Source organism: Balaenoptera acutorostrata, chromosome 13 (assembly GCF_949987535.1).
Source record: "Balaenoptera acutorostrata chromosome 13, mBalAcu1.1, whole genome shotgun sequence".
NCBI lineage: Eukaryota > Metazoa > Chordata > Mammalia > Artiodactyla > Balaenopteridae > Balaenoptera > Balaenoptera acutorostrata.
In genome coordinates, this window is record NC_080076.1 from 41,212,447 (window position 1) to 41,231,677 (window position 19,231).

The window sequence follows — 19,231 nt, forward strand, 5'->3', positions numbered from 1 at the left end:
AGTCCCATTTGTTTATTCTGTTTCCCTTGCCTGAGCAAAAAAAAAAAAAAATGTCAAAGAGCATACTGCCTATGTTTCCTTCTAGAAGTTTTATGGTTTCAGGTCTTACATTTAAGTGTTTAATCCATTTTGAATTTATTTTTGTGCATGGTGTGAGAGAGTAGTCCAGGTTGATTCTTTTGCATGTAGCTGTCCAATTTTCCCAACACTATTAATTTAAAATGCTATATTTTCCCCATTGTATATTCATGCCTCCTTTGTTGTAGATTAATTATGACAATATAAGTGTGGCATTTCTGGGCTCTCTTTTCTGTTCCATTGATCTATGTGTCTGTTTTTGTGCCAGTACCATACTGTTTTGATGATTGTAGCTTTGCAGTATAGTTTGAAATCAGGGAGTGTGATACCTCCAACTTTGTTCTTCTTTCTCATGATTGTTTTGGCTATTCAGTGTCTTTTGTGTTTCCATACAAATTTTAGAATTATTTGTTTTACTGCTGTGAAAAATGCCATTGGTATTTTGATAGGGATTGCAATGAATCTGTAGATTGCCGTGAGTAGTATAGTTGTTTTAACAGTATTCTTCCAATCCATAAGCATGGTATATCTTTGTGCACCCTCCCCTCCATCCCCAAATCCCTCAGTAAGTTATTTTTTAAATAGAAAGAAAAAACCTTAAGACTCCAAAGAAACCAAAACCCGGGCATCTTTAAAGTATTTGCCTTTCTTTACCAGCAGTTTTGTAATTTCAACCCAGATTAAGAAATAGACACAAGAATATGTATGGTGATGACCAGCACAATTAGCAACAGCATCTCACAAGTGTGAAGTATCATTCACTATAATGCTTCTCAAAAGTCTTTTAGAGAAATTTAACTCCTTGAATTAAAAACACTAATAGAGGCAGCCAGAATGAGTGGCGACAAGGAGAGAGGAAGTGAGCAATAGAAAAAAATCCTTCAGATTCACTAAAAACTACTAAACCAATTCCCAATAAAAAGAGAGCCTCTTTACCTAGCTGTAACCAAGAAATTAGTTGACCTAGCTTGCTCCCTCTGAGAATTTTTTAATCCCTAAAATAAAATTAACATTAGAGTTATTCAGTCACTTCCTTCCAAATGTGACCTTTTATTCTAAAGCAGTAACTCTCAGCAGAACACCAGGGGCCCCCAGAAGGGCATCAAAGTATTTGTTCACTAAATGGTGGAAAAAAAAAATGTGTCTTCCTTCTGTTTGCCCATCACAATCCCCAGTGATACAGATATTCCATGCATGTTCATATTCAGTGCCAAGGCTCTCACAAACCACTAAACCACATGTGGAATATTATATGTTATTTAGAACCATAAGGAAATAAACATTGATACCCTATGCACCCTTTTCAATAAAGTGATTAAACTCAATTGTCTGGAATATACAGACCTAACTCTTGTAGGTTCCAGACTCTCTGGGGGGCTCACATGCATCATGTATTATTTGACAAATGCCCACTTGAAAGAGCTCCCTGTCTCCCTGATAGTGGAGATGCAGAAGATGGGGGGGAAACAGTCACAGAAGCCTGTGGGGTGAATATATTATCTTCAGCTCTTCAGACTACAGGACTGCATCCTGTCTCTAAATCACATCTGCCCAGATTCAGGAATGCACAGTCACAGATGTTTTGAAAGTGAGGCACAGGGGACTTCCCTGGTGGCACAGTGGTTAAGAATCTGCCTGCCAATGCAGGGCACACGGGTTTGAGCCCTGGTCTGGGAAGATCCCACATGCCACGGAGCAACTAAGCCCGTACGCCACAACTACTGAGCCCGCGCTCTACAGCCCATGAGCCACAACTACTGAGCCTGAGTGCAACAACTACTGAAGTCCGCATGCCTAGAGCCCGCGCACCGCCAACGAATAGTAGCCCCCACTCACTGCAACTAGAGAAAGCCCATGCGCAGCAACGAAGACCCAATGCAGCCCAAAAATTCATTAATTTTTAAAAAGGCACAGATAGAATTGGTGACCTGATGATCTTTTGGCACCGCCCCCATTGAATACCTGCTGCAATTGTTGACCCTTCCCTATTTTCAGAGGCAGAGTTTCTTCACAGGGAGCCATGTGACCCTGGGCTGAGGGTCTCTGTGGAGGGCTTGGCCACCACCTGGGCATCAGGCCCCTCAGCGTGGCTCTGCGGCTGCTGAGAGCTCCTCACAGCACCTTCCCCTCTGGACACCTGAGCTGCTGATGACCTGCACTTGAGTGCCAAGGACAACACTTCTGAAGTTCTCTGCAGACGAAGCTTTAAATTTTCATTTTGTTTTGGTGACTTAGTAAATTTTTTTGAGAAAATGAATTTTTACATAACAAGCAAGTGAATGAGTTGCAGAATAGTTCAGATTTTTAAAATGCTACTCTAATTTTTGTTTCTACATCACAAAGGAGCAAAAACAAAGCACACGGGTAAGGCGATACACATGAGGTTATTGCTAACTTGTACTGCCACAAAGATTGATGCCTAATTAATCTGGAGTTACAAAGAGCACATGTCAGTGCTTCTCACTCAATTAACAAAAAAAAAAAAAAGGAAACCCAAAGGGCCTGGAGGCCATTCCAAGCCAGGGTCCTTCTGATGAACCCGAGAAAAGGCTTTGCTGATTCAGAAGGAGGCAAGCCTATGGAGCTGTTTAAAGTCCTGCACCAGGAGAATGAAAATTTCCGGTTATGGCATTAAACTCTATTTATTTAGTATTTGAAACATGGTGTACATTTCTGAATTTGTATAAACATTTAGTACATCTAAAATCCACAACTGGTAAACAATCTGTGCTTTCTTTTGTGTACAATTTTGGAGTTTACATCTGGATATTTTGGTGTTACGGAGAGACCCAGTCTGTGAACCTAATCAAACTGCCTCATGACCATAGTAACTGTGACAGAAGTGATTTGCTCCTTAAAAGGGCTGTTCCTTGCACAGAAAAGGTGTCACGCTTTGGAACTACTAAGCCAGGTGTCAAGGAAACAAGAGAAACACAGCTGACATGATGAAGAAAGTCTGTGAAGGGGACTCCAAGATCCATGTCAGTGCACAGCGGGCCACGCAAGTCACTCGGTGACACCTAGGCATGGGCACCCCTTTCAGAACCTTTGGGTGTCAGAGCCTCCTCACCTCCCACCGGAGGGGTTCCTTCCAGCAGGAGCTTGCACTCTGCATGGGCATCCACCTTAGGGCACCAGGGGGTCACAGCTGCAGCTCTGAGGTGCCCACCAGGCCCAGGGCCCTGGCTTCTTCCGGAGTCAGGCCACTCTTCAGGGTCCTCCGCACTGCAGCAGCGCCAGCAGACCAGAGGCGAAGAGACGAGAAGAGAAGGCGGTGTTAGCAGCCAGGCACGTGGCAATCAGGCCACAGGCCTCCTTCCCCCGAGGACTCCCAGAGGAGTCACAGCGCTCACGGACACTTGGCCCCGTCCTACTCCTGCTGAAGTGCCCTGGCTGGCTGGCCGCTGGGGCAGGGAAAATCTAGCGGCTGCCAGGGACTGACCTGAAGATGACACAAGCACTGACCTGGAAAGTCAGGCAGATAGGGGACCTTGTAAGAGGGGAGTCGGGGAGGAGAGGCCCACCGTCATGAGGTGCCTGAGAAATGGTGCAAACTACAAAATGCAGGTGGCATGTTGAGAGCTCAGCCTTTCCCAGCATAAGGAGTGGATCAGAGCTGGAAAAGGAATTACTGAGCATAGGAAAATGCAGACTCCAGTGATGCAAATTAGGTAAAATAATCCCGCAAATCTGCAGGGACATACCTCTGTAGAGGCCCCACAGCAAGGCATTAACGGAACCCGGCGCAAGGGGTAGCTGTCAGGATGAGTTCTCCACGAGCATCAGGGTCTTAGTCTCAACTCATCAAAGGGCCTCTACAGAGAATAACCAGTGACTCCTTGTAGACTGGATGCCAAGGAGCAAACTGCCAAACTTCTGAGTGGATTTGATGGATGTTCTCTGTGAAACACACAAGGCTCAAGAAGGACCAGTGACCTCCCCGCCCTGAGGTTTACAACTGGCAGCTGGAGGCACACTCATATTTAACTGACTTAGAATTGGCTTATGTTTAGCCTGACATTATGGGTTTTCCATTGTTTAGTGTTGATCAATTTCGATGTCAAAATAAAGGCTGAGTAAGGCTGCATGATGAGGCAGCTGCCCCTTCCAAGACTGGTCCTTTCATTTGAAAGGTTCCTAATTACATTTTCCTTAGTTGATAAATTGTATTTGGCCTACTCTGTATGGAAGTCATACAGAGTTTTGGGTATTCTATTTTCAGAAGAGATGTGTTACAGATCTACCATCTACCGTAAATCCTCAGTCAGCTGGAGTCCCTGAGATCCTCAGGGAAGGCCCTTGATCAGAATGTGGAGAAAGTAAAGCTCATCCTTAGTGTTTTTCCCACCTTCCTTGCCAGACCTAATTCCCCACGCCCCCTCTATGACAAGGGGGCCTGTGTCCTCTGAGGCCTCCCCAGAGGTGAGGGTCCCACCTTGTGTGTCTGCCGCAAAACACAAATCGATGCCTCCCCTGGGCAAAAGCCCACTTAGCCCATGGACAAAGAATCTGAAAGAGCCAGGCCTCTGGTAGAACAAACAGCGGCTAATATCTACTAATAAATACTTTCTTCTCTCCCAGGAATCAGCACTCTGAACAGGGGCCAACACCCAGTCCATCAGTCCGTCAGTCAACAAATACTTCATGGAGAACCTATTGTGCGCTCAGCACTTTAACTAAAAGAATGGGCACACTTAGGGAAGATTCACAGACATGAAGCATGGGTTTATAGACGCACAAAGCTCTGTGGTGAGGGGGACCCTCAGATCATGCCACCGCACGCTTCTGTATTTTCAAGCCCAGCTCAGGGCCCTAGAGCCACCCGTCTGCAGCTGCCCTTACACTGGCTAACCCTCCCGCAACCCCGGACCCCTTGGGCTCCAGACTGAGTATTTAACTCATCCAGACAAAATGCTTGGCTCCAGAGCCTTGGCTGGAGGCAGATTGCATTTAACTGAGTAATGGAATTCGTTCTATGGGGCAGCAATAAAAATACTAGTTTGTAATACCCTTTATGTTCTTTAAACACTCCTTCAAGTGTTTGTTAAAGAAAGATAATAATTTTAAAGGCAGAAAACAAGATGAACTATTTCTCATTCTTGACAAGGACTGCTGAGACCTCTTACCCAAGATACAAAATTCTGCCTGAGTAAGTCCATGCTGCACTAGGAGGGCATCTTATGTTTCCTTAGCAGCAGGAGGTGGCATGGGCTGGGAACCACAGCTTTGTGCCTTCAGGTATACACACTTGGCCGAATGACCACAGAAGACTCCACGAGCTGGTGGCATTGGAAGATGCCTCTAACAGTTCTGTTCACATGTTTGCTTCAGCCCTAGAACTATAGGGTTCAGTCCATGTAAATACTTGAGTAAGGACCCTGGCACCTTACGGAACAGGCAGTAATCTGCTAATAGATACGGGCATCGGGCCAGCCTATCAGGGACCAGCTCAGAGAACAGAACAAAGCTTAATAGTGCCGCACCAGCCCTGCTGCCCTCAGCCTCACGGTCCACTCACAGCTTTGATGCACGAGACCCCTGCGGACCCTCCTGCCCCCTCCAGCCTGGGCTTTTCTCTGCTGTGGGGAAAAGCCAGTATAAGCGAAGGTCCCTTTGCTTGCCAGATGTGTCCCTGAAAGGCAGGTATTCATAGAAAAATCGGCCCCATTTATGGAGTCCTACTTTCTGTGGGCCTTCAGGACAATTCAGATAAATTCTCCCAGAAATACATTAGCCCTGAAAAGCACCTTAAGAATTTGAACACCTTCCTTTGTTAAAGACTCTTGAAAGAAGGTGTGAAATGAAGGTAATCAGTTGAAATCAGCTTTGTACCCTGATTCGAGTCCTGCATGGAAAGGGCCTCTTACAGTGTCTGTCTCTCCGTCTACCTGCTCATCAGTTAACTCATTCATTCAACAGATGTTACGTGAGCCTCCACCTTGAGCCAAGTGTCCCACCAAGGAGGCCAGGAGCTGACAGGAACATGGAGTGAGGGGAAGGGCGCAGGGCAGCAGACCCTGTCCGCACAGGAGTTGGCTCTCACGCAGAAAGTTTCCAGAAAGCAAAAAAGGGCTGAGGACATATGAGAATGAGAGGACCAACACACAGGGGCTGGCAGGATATGGAACTTGCACAACAGAAACAAGCCTTCCATCAAATAGGGCATTCTCAACTAGCACTTCTCAAATGCTGGCGGGCAGGGGGAGAGGGGTGCAGGGGGGGAGGGGTGCAGGGGGGAGAGGTGCAGGGGGGAGGGCTGGCTGACATCTGATAAGATAACGTCCGGGCCCCTCTCCACTGCTCCCCCTTCCTGCCTCCCACTTGAATGTCCTGGCTGCAGTAGAGCTGCTTGCCAGCCTGTCACATGTGACAGCCTCCCCTCCCCGCAGCTGCTTAACAGAGAACAGGCCCTGGAAATGTTTATCCCTGTCTGCCTCACACTCCTTCCATAGAGGGCATGGGTCACTTTGCTGGCACCAGCGGCCACTCGATGCCCCAGGCGCTTGGGACAGCTCTCACGATGTCAGCAGCGGGGTCTGACGCAGAGGTGCCTCTGCTGTCAACATGCAGCACAGGGGGGGTCTGGGGCTCACGGAAAAATCATAAGTTCGTTTTCTCTTTCTTTCCCCCCTCCCTTGAATTGAAAAAAATGTTTTGATCCTACAAAGTGCTCCCAGGCCATTCTTTGCTGATGTGAATCTGAGAATAATGGCAGTGGTGGCTGCCATTTCCTGAGCACTGCCATGGATCATTTCCCCCCATATTTGTGGCAACCCTATGAGGTGGGGACTGTAATCATCTCCCCAGGGAACGAGCAGCAGCGGCATAGAGAGATCGAGTCTCCGGCCCCTACGTACACAGTAAGGGGAAGAGAAGGATTTGGGCCAGGACGTTTGAATCAGAGCCCACCCTGGAAACAACTGTGCCCTGACACGCCTGGCAGCACAAGTTCTGACAGTCTTTCATGTTGATGGCAAATGGACCGAGTTTTACTTCCATGTGACGGAAATCCACATGTGTGCTCTTTCACCTTTGGATCACTGACAGATTTTTTTTTTTTTTCATTTTTTGCACATAACGTCAAGCAATTTGGAAATAGGTGGTGTGTGTGTGTTTTGTTTTGTTTTGTTTGTAATCCCTAAGATCCTAAAAATTGTTCTATTGAGTATACTAAGAGCGCTGTGTCTAGGATGACAGGGGCTCATATCAGAACTTGAAGATATCTTACGTGTTTGTTTCTTGGGGTTGGGAGGTAACTGGCCCCGCTGGTATTCAAATGTTGCTGTCCATTTGTGCAGCCCTTGTTCCTGGAGGGACCTGTTTGCAACTGGAGAAAAATGGCAGGTCCAGTCCTGCCTCTTTGGACTTAAATACTGGGAATCATTTTAAGGTGTATCATTCTTAATGATTCAATGTTAGATATTCTGTGGGATTTTCATGGGTTTGGGTTTTTTTGTTTTTTCGGTCAACGTCAATTATTTAACCATTTGGGTTATTTTTCTTACTTCCACCCTCCATCATAAAATCCCATCCATTAAAAGAAGAGGTTTCCCAAATTGACAGCATTCTACAAAGTAACTAACTGACTGGTACTTTCCAAAAGTGTCAAGGTCATGAAATGTCCTCCACAGATCAGAGGAGACTAAGCAGACATGACGATAATGCAACGTGGGACCCTGGGTGGGATCATGGAACAGAAAGAGGGCATTAGGGGGAAAATGCTGAAATCTGAGTCAAGCCTGCAGCTGAGTTAATTTTTTGATGCATTGTCCTACAGTGTGCAGGGTGTTAACATGACGGGAAGCTGGGTGAAGGATGTAAGGCAGCTCTCTGTGCTATTTTTGTAACTTTTTTGTTAAGTCTAAAATTCTTTCAAAATCAAAAGCTAAAAAAATAAAACATAGAATAACAATGACAAGAAGCCAAGGTTCCCAGACCTGGTTGATTTAAACTCGACTTCTTAGACTCAGCCTGGGCACAAAGAACCAAGGTCTCTGGGAGAGGCCCCGACAGTGCATTCTTACTTCCCCAGGAGATTCAGATCCCTGACTTAGAACACTGCCATATGAGTGAGATGCGGGGAAAGGGGGCCCCTTATGAAGGCAACGGCCTTTGTGGTGATAGGGCTGAAGTCTCCGAGTTCTGCCTCACCCGGAACTAAGTTCACTCATGCTGAGATGGCTCTCAGCAATACTTATGGTATCAGGCGCTTTCTACAGCCACTGGTCTGGCCACAGTCTTGGCTGCGCAGTGCCCCTACCCCACTTCCCTCCTACATCTGTGGCTACGTTCACATCCAGTGCTCCTCAATAATCTCTTTGGTTCCTAGGTAAGCACTGAACAGAAAGCAATCAGTTGGAATGCAAAAGCAGACTGCTTCTTATGAGTCACGTTGTTGGGGAGGACGGGGAGAGGATGGAATCTGGCCTGGGCAGAAAGAAATGAAACAGTTCTCTCCATTGCCTTCTGAGCTCAGAGTTCTCAGCATTATTGCAAGTCCTGGGTGGGACAGAACTGCCTTCCGCCTTTCCAGATGAAGTCGAGCTCTTTAGTGCTTACTGGGATGTCACAACAATACTAGACACACACAATGCTAACAACCCAGGCTTCCGTGCACAGGGGCAAGCCATTGCACCAGTGTCCCGGGGGTAAAAAGAAAGGGGAAGATGGGTCTGGTCTACACATTACAGCAGGCCAAGTGAGGTGGCCAGTGGAGGACAAGGAGCCAGGCGGGTGATGGTAGCAAAGTGATAAGGGGGCAGGTGTGGTTTCTGTGCACAGGCTCGTGGGTGACTTCCCTGGCAGCTCCTAAACGCTTGCAGGCAGCTTCATATTCCTACCATGTTTGGGACCCTTGGACAGCAGTGTGAAGGGAAGGAGGGTGCTGAGAACCCGTCATAGGTGCCCCGCTTAACCCTCACAACCATCCCGGGAGGCTGGCACGACCGCCCTCATCGGTTGTATGACTGTGCAAATTCCCAAGCACGGAACTGGATTCCATCTGAACTTGGCAGCAAAGGCAATGAACTACTGTAACCTCCTGCCAGTAAGGTGCTTGGCACTTTCCAAAGCACCCTTCCTAGAACCCTCTACTTTGCTCTTATGCAGGAAAGACAAATTCTCAGATTCCTCTTGTTTACTGATCCTCCCTCCTCTTGAACTTCCACTCTGGGGCAAAAGGGTGCCTGGCATACAGATAGACACAGTGGAGGACACACAGCCAGCCTCCTTTTTCAAAGTGCTAGTTCCCAATTTAGAAGGGTGATTTGTCTGAAAATACAACAACCAGAGAGCCATTCAGGGCAGTGAGACCCTTCCAAGCTCTTCCTGCACCACCTCTCTATCCCCAAGGCTTCTACCTAAGCTTCTTTCCACATCAGAGTCCTGGCTACCAGCCTGACCCTGCTCTAGAGCAGGGGGCTGCTTCCACCCCCTTGGGCTTGGGTACGAGGCCTGTACACCCTTGTTTAGGACCTGCCTCCAGGTGATTTGGAGTCTGTTCTGATAGCACCTGCTCTGATTTGGGCCTCATTTATCTCCCCAGTCCACAGACTCTAATTATGCCTCCCAGCCCACTGCCGTCAAACCCCTTCACAGGCCCTTTCCTGTGTCCATCCAACCCTGCCTCCAAGACCTTCCCAATGCAGAGCCAGGCTGCAAATGCCTTCCTCACTTCCCCATCTTCCTTTTCTAGTGAAAAGGGCTTGACACCCACCATAGGTTTAAAGTCAGCCCCAGTGAATCCTAGATCCGCTGTCAGCTCCATCCCCTCTGGTCACTCTACTCCTGAAGCCTGGAGTGGGCGCTGATGGGGGTGGCACTTCTCCCCAGAGGCACAAACCCTCACGTTGGCCCTCTAAAATGCAGTGACTCTCCACCTGGGTTTAGGGAAGAGATTTTGATTCTCTCTTGGACTTATTCTATTTATCTTCCTGTCATGTGTCCTGTACACATGGGTGGCTGTCCTTAGCTGTCTTTAGAGGAGGAATCAGTCCAGTTTTAATGAGCTCAAAGAATAATTAGGGGCTGAGCAAATAGTAAGGATGTTGAGAAGACAAAAATTTGATTGAGAAACTTTGGTCCTTTCCACTAACATCTTATTTTACTGTATTCTAAGAGCATCCGTTTTAAAGTCTCTGGCCCATTCCATTGTCCCTATAAAAGAATATAAAATCGTTAAGTAGGGAAGAACTATGTAAATAACATGCAGCGAAATTTTTCTTAATGGGATTAGTGGGAAAATTCCTGGACATTTTCAAATACCACTTTGGAAAATTAGAGACAACTAAACTAAGCTGAGTGCTGATCAGTTCCAGGGCTCAATCTAATATTTTGTGAGGCATATCTCCCATTTTCCCTAAAACAGATCCAATATTTTTTTTCAGATTCGTTCATTCTCCTTCTCCACGGAATCCTACTTAACAGATAGCATGGCAACACCCCTCAATATTCTGTAAAATAAGACTTTAGTTATATGGAATCAACGTGAATATGTCACATGGCCTTCAAGAGGAATGTTGAAGCCTCATAAGAGATGGGGTGAGAGTGAGAGCATGAAGTCAAGTCAGAGTTCAGTGTTGCTTTCCTAGCAGCCCCTAGAATCAGACTTGTGGCCCTTCCCATTGAGAAACTGTTCTTGTAAGGGTGACCAGCCTTATGTTCCTAAGACACTGTTAGATTATTTGTAGGTCACATCGAAGTGATTGCATTTTTAAAGAAATATAGCCCTGAGCCCAAAACTCCACGGTCACGTCACAGGTGGGGCCCAGACTCCCCTTGAAGAGAAACTCAACAGGAGAGGAGGCATTCAGCCTCTCTCAGCAGGAAAGAGGAAAAGGCCAACTATGAGTCCCTAATCCCCGCTCTGCTCTGTGATAGTCCAGGGTAATGGCTACACGCAGACAGCCAGCTGGGCAGAGACCCTCTTCCGAAGTTGGGTCCCACAGAAAAGAACACAAGGGGCCCTTTTCTTCCCCAGGCCCCAGGCCCGTCCTGCAGAATCACAGTGGGAACGAGATCTCAGATGCCCGTCAGCTTCAGGGTTTTCTAGGGAAGACCAACATCCGGGAGGCCTAAGAGAACAAGTAGCCCCGGGACAAAGGACTTGCCCCAGTATGATGAAAAGAGAAACCAAAATAAGAAGAAAACCAAGACCTTGGAGAATGCTCTCCTCGGCCATCTCCACCAGCCGATTCGAGAGCCGTGGCTAGAATCTGGGGAAGCATATGAGGTGCATTGTGTTGACATTTCACAGGCTAGAAATCAACTGGACAATTCGAAACATTTTACTTAATGAGACCCCGATGGCCACCAGCTGGGAAAACAACAGAAGGGGCAGAGCCTGGAACTTGCGAATCCATTATGGTGCCCTCGGTTGAGTCCCAACTGGCTGCATATTTCAGGCTTTAAGCAGGACATTTGGCGGATGTAGGCCTAGCCACCAGCATCAAACATGAAAACAGATGTTTAAGTATCTCAGAGGATTTTTGAGGGGCTTGCAGGTCATAAATTTCTAGGTTATGAGCTGGATTCTGTTTGGTTTCCTACAATAGCTGGACTATTCTTGTCTTTAGCCAAATGAGGTATAGCCCAAATATGCTGGTTATTCATTTATCCACTTGCCACACGGCCACCATTAAACAATCAAATCAAACGCAGCATTGTTTCAGGGTGAGACCCCAGCCTGACACTTCACATCGATTTTGCAAATTGGTTTTTTCTCATTCCTTTAACTTCTTATGAAAAGCTAGAGTTTACATCCCTTTATAACAGAAATCAAAGTAACTTCCCCCATCTTAAATTTCTGTGGATGGAGCCATTACTAATTAATTAAACCTGCTACAGATAAACATTTACATACATGCAGTGCTGTATTTGTTGTAGTAACTGCATCACAGGACAAAATGTGTTGGGCTAAATAAAAAGAATATAGGGCTGTTTTGCATAAGATTGGAATGGAAACGACACCACAGGAAATTATTTTATGTCAACCACAAAAGCAGGCAAAATATCTCTCTGGCCAGATTGAAGAGGAAAACTAATTATGACTGTGTTATTGTTCCCAGTGACATTATGTGTCTCTCTAAGAATCTGGTTCTCTCTAGACCAGAGGGCAGGGCCAACACTCTTTGCCAACACAGACATGTAACCTATAGGAGGAGTACATACCCTGGGCCAGGCCCCTCTCAGGCAATCTCCTTTTCTGAGGTCCCTGACCCAACCCTGCCCACCTTCTAGAGGGCACTCCCTGACCTGGCATCCTTTCTCAACTCCTCTCCCATGGTCTGATTCCCCACATGCTTTTCCCAGCTCCTCCCAGTGGAGACTCTTGCACTAAGGTTGCCCACTGCAGGAAGCCCAGGAGTTAACTGGTGCAAAATTTCTGCCATTTGGTTACTGGTTTATTGAAGTAAATAAGAGGGCAATAAAGGGCAAGTACTGAAGATAATCTACTTAATACACCTCAAAAAGCCTCTCATAAGTTTCATTTAAAAAATTATTTAAGAAAGAGATTTCTGTTCATGAAAAAGAGCAAGAGAAAAACAGGCAAATGGTACGGACAAGCCATACACAAAAGAAGAGATGCAAATCACAAGAGGCTAGACCTTCCTAGTACACTAGCAGGAAAAAGTAAGTTAAAACCATAAGGAATACTATTTCACATGCTTCAGACAGGCAAAAAGGCAAGTGCTGGCCTGGCCTGGAGCATGCAGTGTGGAGAGAGTGTGAGTCAGCCTCACCCCTTTGGAGATGAGTTTGCCCCCCAGGATGTGCACACCTGGGGACCCTGCAATTCCAGTCCTGGCCTCATACCCCACTGACCCCCTCCACATTATCGTGCATGGGGTCCCCTGGGGATCTTGTTAAATGCAGATTCTGAATCAGTTGCCCTGGAGAGGTCTCCATGAATATGCATTTCTAACCAGCCTCCAAGAGGTGCCCATACTGTCTGAGGAACAACTTTAAATAGCAAGTCCCTAGCCAAGTTCTTACATGGGAGCACCAAAAGAATGGCAAAGAATTCACAGCAGCACCAGGAAATAGTGAAATGTTGGAAACAAATAAATGTAAAGGTCTTAGATATTGATGTTGGAGCCCACAAACATATTCCTGAAGATGTAAAAAGCCAGTGCCCCTTAATGATAGTTTTCCATTTAAAAAACAGAGGGAATGTGGCAGGGGGCGCACAGAGTGGAGCAAGAGTCCTTCTCCTAAGGCCACTAAACACCAGAGGGGCCTGGGCAGGGCCCAACCGCAGAGGCTCTCAGGTGGTCAGCTTGGGTACAGCCCAGACACCTGGAATTTTTAAAGCTCTGCAGAAAGTTCTAATGTGCAGCCATGGTTGAGAGCCACAGTTCAAGAAGTTACTCAAAAGTGTGTACCAGCAGGATGGACCTCACCTAGGAGTGTGGTGAAAACAGACTCTCAGCCACGCATCTCACTGAATGAGAATCACATCCCCCAGCCCCCAAGTTCCGTGGTTTGAGAAGCTCTGCGTCTTCCTGGTGGAGGTGTCAAGTGATACATTCTTTTCTGGGGAAAAATTCCTGTCAGAATCTAAAGCCAATGATATAAAAGGAGCAGGGTCTGAGAGTCTGCAGCAATTTGGTTTAGTGTTCTTTACCCTGGAAACAAGCATGTCAACGGGTCAAACAGAACCGAGGGGTCTGAAGTATGCAGCCCAAAACTCAGTCACCTCTTGTATGAATCTCAAAGGTGGCACCGCGTGGGGGGCTCTGAGTTTGAGTTCTTACTGAACTCCTGCCTCCCACAGTCACTCTCCCTCCTTTCACTTTCGGGAGCCAGGAAATGAGGAGGCAGCCGGACTTCCTTTTTACAGAACATCATAAATCCCTGTCCTAGGGATTGACCTTGAGTGACCAGCACCAGGCCAAAGTTTGGGGGATGAGCTCTCTTCTGAAACACACTAGGGCCACGGCCATGAAGGCAGATGTCAAAGGTTCAGAGAACCCTGCTTCTCTACAGTGAGCCATCCCTGTGAGAGTCAGCATGGTGCCCACAGAGGCAACTCCACACCTGTCATTCGGCGGGTAGGGGCAGGTAACAGGCTGAGACTACGGGGGCAAATAAGTCGCTTTGATTTAGCTGAATCCTCTGTTTGGTAGGAAAAAAAAAACAACTGGTCAACCTAGGCTAACATGAACTATTTTAAGCATCCTAAGGACCAAAAATCGCTTGCCACCCCTGGTTGCACCTTCAGCATGTTCATGGGCAGCAGTGAACCCCTGGGGGAATAGTCTCCAGCCCTGAAAGTAGCCCCTGATGCTGGGTGAGGGGCAATAATATGGCCTCAGCAAAGCATCCAGGGCAGTACTTGGCAATGGGCCCCACTGTGCCCACCCCTGCACACCAGAGTCATCTAAGGGCCTTTCACACCTTCCTGGGGACAAAGTGTGAATTGGGGGAGGCCTGACCAGAAATAGCAAATACACTGGACAGGTGACTGCAGCACCCCTCCTCCCCAGCGGCCAATGCTGACTGTCCAGCACGAAATCTTTTGTCGATGGGCACAGGTGGGCCCTCCGGGCACCAATGACAATTCACCAGAGCCCACCTCTGAGTCCCTGCCCTTCCTGGGTCATACAGAACCAGAGGGCTGGTCCCGCAGGCAGAGTCCCACATCCTAACTCCAAGGCACTTACGAGACTTCCGGTTGGCCCGGGAGCGCTTCCTCTCCCGCGGCACCACTCGCTGACTGGGCACTTGGGTGGCCGACTTGACGATGCGGTCCATGATCTCATCAGCAGCATCATCCGTGACATTAGGCGAGTCATCCATTCCCATAGTCCACGAACTAGCGGGTCCTGAAGAATTAAACAACCAGACAGCACGAGGTACTCAGAGAGGAGGAAAACACAGCACTGCTCCTGCAGCAGCAAAGCTCATCAGCAACAGAGCACAGCAGAGGCCAGAGCCAGGGTTGAGCCTCCTGATGGATCTAAGGGTGTTCCTCCGTCCCCACTGCAGGGGCACCACAGTGACCTGTGACCATCACCCTCCAGACTCTGACCTCCCATGAATCCATACCTGGGGCCCTTATGTCATACTACCCTGTCACGCAGCTGTGTTGTCATCTCTCACTGTCCTGGATGTGCCTCTACCTGCCAGGTCCTGTGGTCGTGGAAGGGCAGACTTCCCACGCCGTGTGCCACTATGTACATCACAGATACCCAGCAGAGTGCTTCCAGAAATGTCCAGAGCCATTTGTTAAGTCAGCTCCCCATCTGTGGTTGTATGTGCCTAGCGAATGTCAATTAGCCCCAACTTCTCATTCAGTTAAATAAAAATCAATGGATTTTGTAACATATAGCTTATCTTTGGATTAACTAGCCTTTAAAAATCGTAACAGGATTGCCCTCTTCTACCAGGAAAAGGGAGTTAACACAACATTTTCTTTGGTACATTCATCTGCTCCCTGACCAGAAAAAAATATGTTTATAAATAGCTGTACGTTAAGACAGTCCAAGTCTGGTATAAAAGCATCTGCCCCTAGACCAGCAAGAAGAAAATACCACAAAAACATGGGTTCCCAAGTCATATTAAACACTCAGAAATGAATGCTATTTTAATTCATCAAAAACTGTGCCTTTGTGACTGATCAACTTCCCTGTGCAATCTCTTCTCTAAGATGGGAAATATGCTTCTGTAAGAAAAAAGATGTACAGTGTGCTCAAAATTGTGAATTTCCTCTACCTTCTCTTTGTAATAGACATACACTTTAAAAGCCTGCAGGTGAGTGTTCTCAGACTTTTATGTTTATGGAACACAGGTACCCTGAACTTGACCAAGGTCCAGCTAAAGCTGAAGAACAGTCAGCTTTTCTCAAACCACAGGTGAAAAAAATGTTAGTAAATATATATCTTAAATTTTGAATTCTATATTTCTATACTAATTTTTCAAAACTTTCAGTGTTCGGCTATTGATAGAAATAGTTGGGAATAGTTGATTACGGTTCAGTAGACTGCACATTTTATAGACATGTGTTTGTGGTTGAAAGTTCACTGCAAATATGTAATATGCTATAATTTAGTCATAATTTCTGCTAGTAAAGTTCACATGACTGAATTAAATAAACACTTTGCAAAAGGAGTACCAGGATTCCAGTGTTGGACCACTTTCACTATTTGAGACCTGTGGCCATAGGACAACAATGTTTTCTGATGACAACGTTTTTGTTGTGGTCATTTATAAAAATCGTTTTGCTTTAGGAGTGGGAGCATACCTACAACACTGGGATATACAAAGTCAGGACATTTTACTTTTTCTGCTTATGCCCAAGAGAATTTGATCTACTTGCTTCCATCAGAAGACTAACTTTTTCAGCATCATAAAACCCTTTAAAAATATGTTCTTCTCAGAAACAAATATTTGAAATTGCTGAATTTTTCTGCATCCTCAGGCTGGTCCAGGTGTTCAAGTTGGAGGCAAGAGGCCTCATAGTGGCACAGCTCTCAGACTGGGGCTCTGCAGAGCCTCTGAACCACGGCCCTATTCATAGCAGAGCCATCAATACAGCAATTGCTTTTTGCCCAGCAATTTCCTGTTTTCCCTTTTACCTACTGATTTATAATTCTGTGCCTCATTTTGTAATGCCAAGCTACCCTTCCCAAAACACACAAAGCTCAATCGTCTTTGCTCATAATATAATATAATTTGCTCCTGATGAGCCAGAAATGAAGGCATCATCTGATCTTTCCATGAGAATTACCTATACTTTCATCTTATACATTCCTGGGAATCTGCTTTCACTGTGATGTGTCAGGAGGTGCTTACAAGGAACATCTCTCCATCTGTCCAGGATTGTCAGATTCAGTTTTGTGACACCATCATTTTCTCATGACCTCATTTTGGTTCTGCTTTCTTATCCCCTCTCCCCTTGGTTACTGTCGTCACTGCCTGATTACCATTTATGCCCATTCTTCTTGGTCGTGTATATGTTTCTCTTTCTGGAACCTCTGCACTCACATATAGCCACAGGACAACACTGTCCATACCTTACAGACTCCAAGGGGCCATTTGGCTCCCCATGGTCTCCCAAGTGTTAGCCAGGCATTTATATATACTGAGATGTCTATATAATTATTATATATAATATATATAAATATATATAGATAGAGATATGGTGGAGGGGATAAAGCATTATATACCATGATAGGAGTATACCACTTTATTTGAACTTCATTTTTGAAAATATGTAAACTGTAGTTTGAAAGAAAACACTGTAACTAATTTTTTCCCTTAAAAATCTAACTTAAAGAAATAGTCTAAAAGGAAAATAATTATATCCAAATAGATATTATATTAATGTAATAAACGCTTACCTTTGTTTCTGAAAGAATTTCCCTGAGTATATACTTCTAGGTTAGAAAGTTCTCTTTTTGGCAATTTAAAGATGCCATTCCACTTTCTTCTGACTTCCATAGCTTCTGTCAACAGTGAGTCATCATTCTTACTGTTGCTCCTTAGAAAGTACATTCTTTTCTCTCTGGCTGTTTTAAAGATTTTATTTATATCTTTGGGTTTTGGCAGTTTGCCCATGGTATGCCTAGATGTGGTTTTCTTTGCATTTACTCTCCTTGGATTTGTTACGGGTTTTAAATATGTGGGTTGATATCTATCATGAGCCTTTGGGAAATTCTCAGCCATTGTTTCTTTAATTTTTCTTCTTACCCATCTTTTCTTTTGGTACTCTAGTTACAGACACATTAGACCATTTGACTGTGTCCCACATATCTCTTACATTTTGTTCCATTCTTTCTATTTTTTCTCACCATGCTTCAGTTTGTACATTTTCTATTAACCCGTGTTGTTTGAATTCACTAATCTCTTTTGCTGGGACCAGTCTGCTGTTAAACACATGATAACAGTTAATCATTTCAGATCTTTCTTTTTTTCAGTTCTAGAATTTCCATTTGATTCTTTTTTATAAATTTCAAACTTTTTATCAATTTGTCTCTATTTTCCTTTATTTTCATTAACACTTATAAATGGTTAAATTTGACTGCAAATTTCAACATCTGGATCACCTGTGGATCTGCTGCTCTACTTTTCTTCTTGTCAGGCACGTTTTCATGTTCTCTTGGCTCATAATTTTGACTACGCACTGGACTTTGTGTAGAAAAGAATGCAGAGACTGAAGTCGGTGTCATTTTTCCCCAGTCTTTACCCTTTCCTGTTAAGCGGACACAGTGAAGGACTGAGCAGGGTTGGGGCCAGATAGCAGTTTTTATTTAATATCAGTCCACCTCTGTCTTTAAATATTCTGTCTTTAACTATCTGTATGCATTTGTTGAAGGCACTTATTCTAGCTTGTCTTTGTTTCCTCAGAACTTCAAGACTGTAGGAGATTTCCTGCAGCCTTTCTGGCCCAGCCTCCCCCTCCCCATGCTGCCCCAGGACTTAGCAAATGTCTCATGGAGAAAACTGTCTGCATTTGAAGCTCCTCTAGCTCCAAACTCTTACGCCAGCTCACATGACCACTAGAAGTCCTGCTGGCTTCTCTTTACTATTAAAGTCACTCTGCACATGCCAAGTCCAATTCTCAGCCTGTGCCCAGACTTGGCAAATGCTCTTAGAGAAGTGCTCTCAGCTCACCTAGAATTCTAGTTTGTCTAGTCCTCTTCCCTTTCACAGTTCCCTGATGGATTTTGAGAGAAAGCTTTTGTTATTTTATTAAAGTTTCTGGTTATGGCAGCAGGAGTGGTGGCTTGTTCCTTCCTACGACATGCCACCTGGAAGCAGAAGTCTCTGCGTGTGCAGAGAAACTGAACAGCTTTCCTTTCTAATCCTTTTCATCAATTAGTGAAAAGGAACGCGTATTGTACAAACCCAGCAATATCTTTTTCTCTTTGTCCTTTCCAGTCAGGAAGGATTTTCTATTTTCTCTTTTAAAATTAGCACAGTGTGTTATGTTCCATTAGAGATACTGGACTCCATCTCCCAAGGTGGCTTTCACTGCACTACCCTTGCATCCACCAAGGTACAGTGGCTCAAGACTCCTGATGGCTGGGGTCACTGTGGCGCAGGTGCTAATGCTGCCCTTGATCTCCTGGTGTCCACGGTTAGCCTAGCAGACAAAGCCTGCAAGAGCTGCTGGGGCACAGACAGACTCATGCATGGGATGTCCTAGGCC

The 19,231-nt window shown here is 45.7% G+C and overlaps 1 protein-coding gene across 5 annotated transcripts in view; it reads right to left on the reverse strand.

The window, feature by feature from the left end:
• Window positions 1-2,463: 2,463 nt before the first annotated feature.
• The window catches only part of FHOD3 (formin homology 2 domain containing 3), a 495,595-nt gene continuing 478,827 nt past the window's right edge, over window positions 2,464-19,231 (reverse strand). For 2 of the 5 annotated variants that reach the window (XM_057527269.1, XM_057527268.1), the window contains exons 25-26: window positions 14,742-14,903; window positions 2,477-3,303 (exon numbers count right to left, since the gene is read on the reverse strand). In XM_057527269.1, coding sequence (XP_057383252.1) covers window positions 3,221-3,303; window positions 14,742-14,903 — 245 coding nt within the window. In that variant the 3' untranslated portion in view covers window positions 2,477-3,220. Of the gene's footprint in view, window positions 3,304-14,741; window positions 14,904-19,231 lie in introns of all 5 variants that reach the window. The other 3 variants (XM_057527272.1, XM_057527271.1, XM_057527270.1) reach the window with 3 other exon arrangements.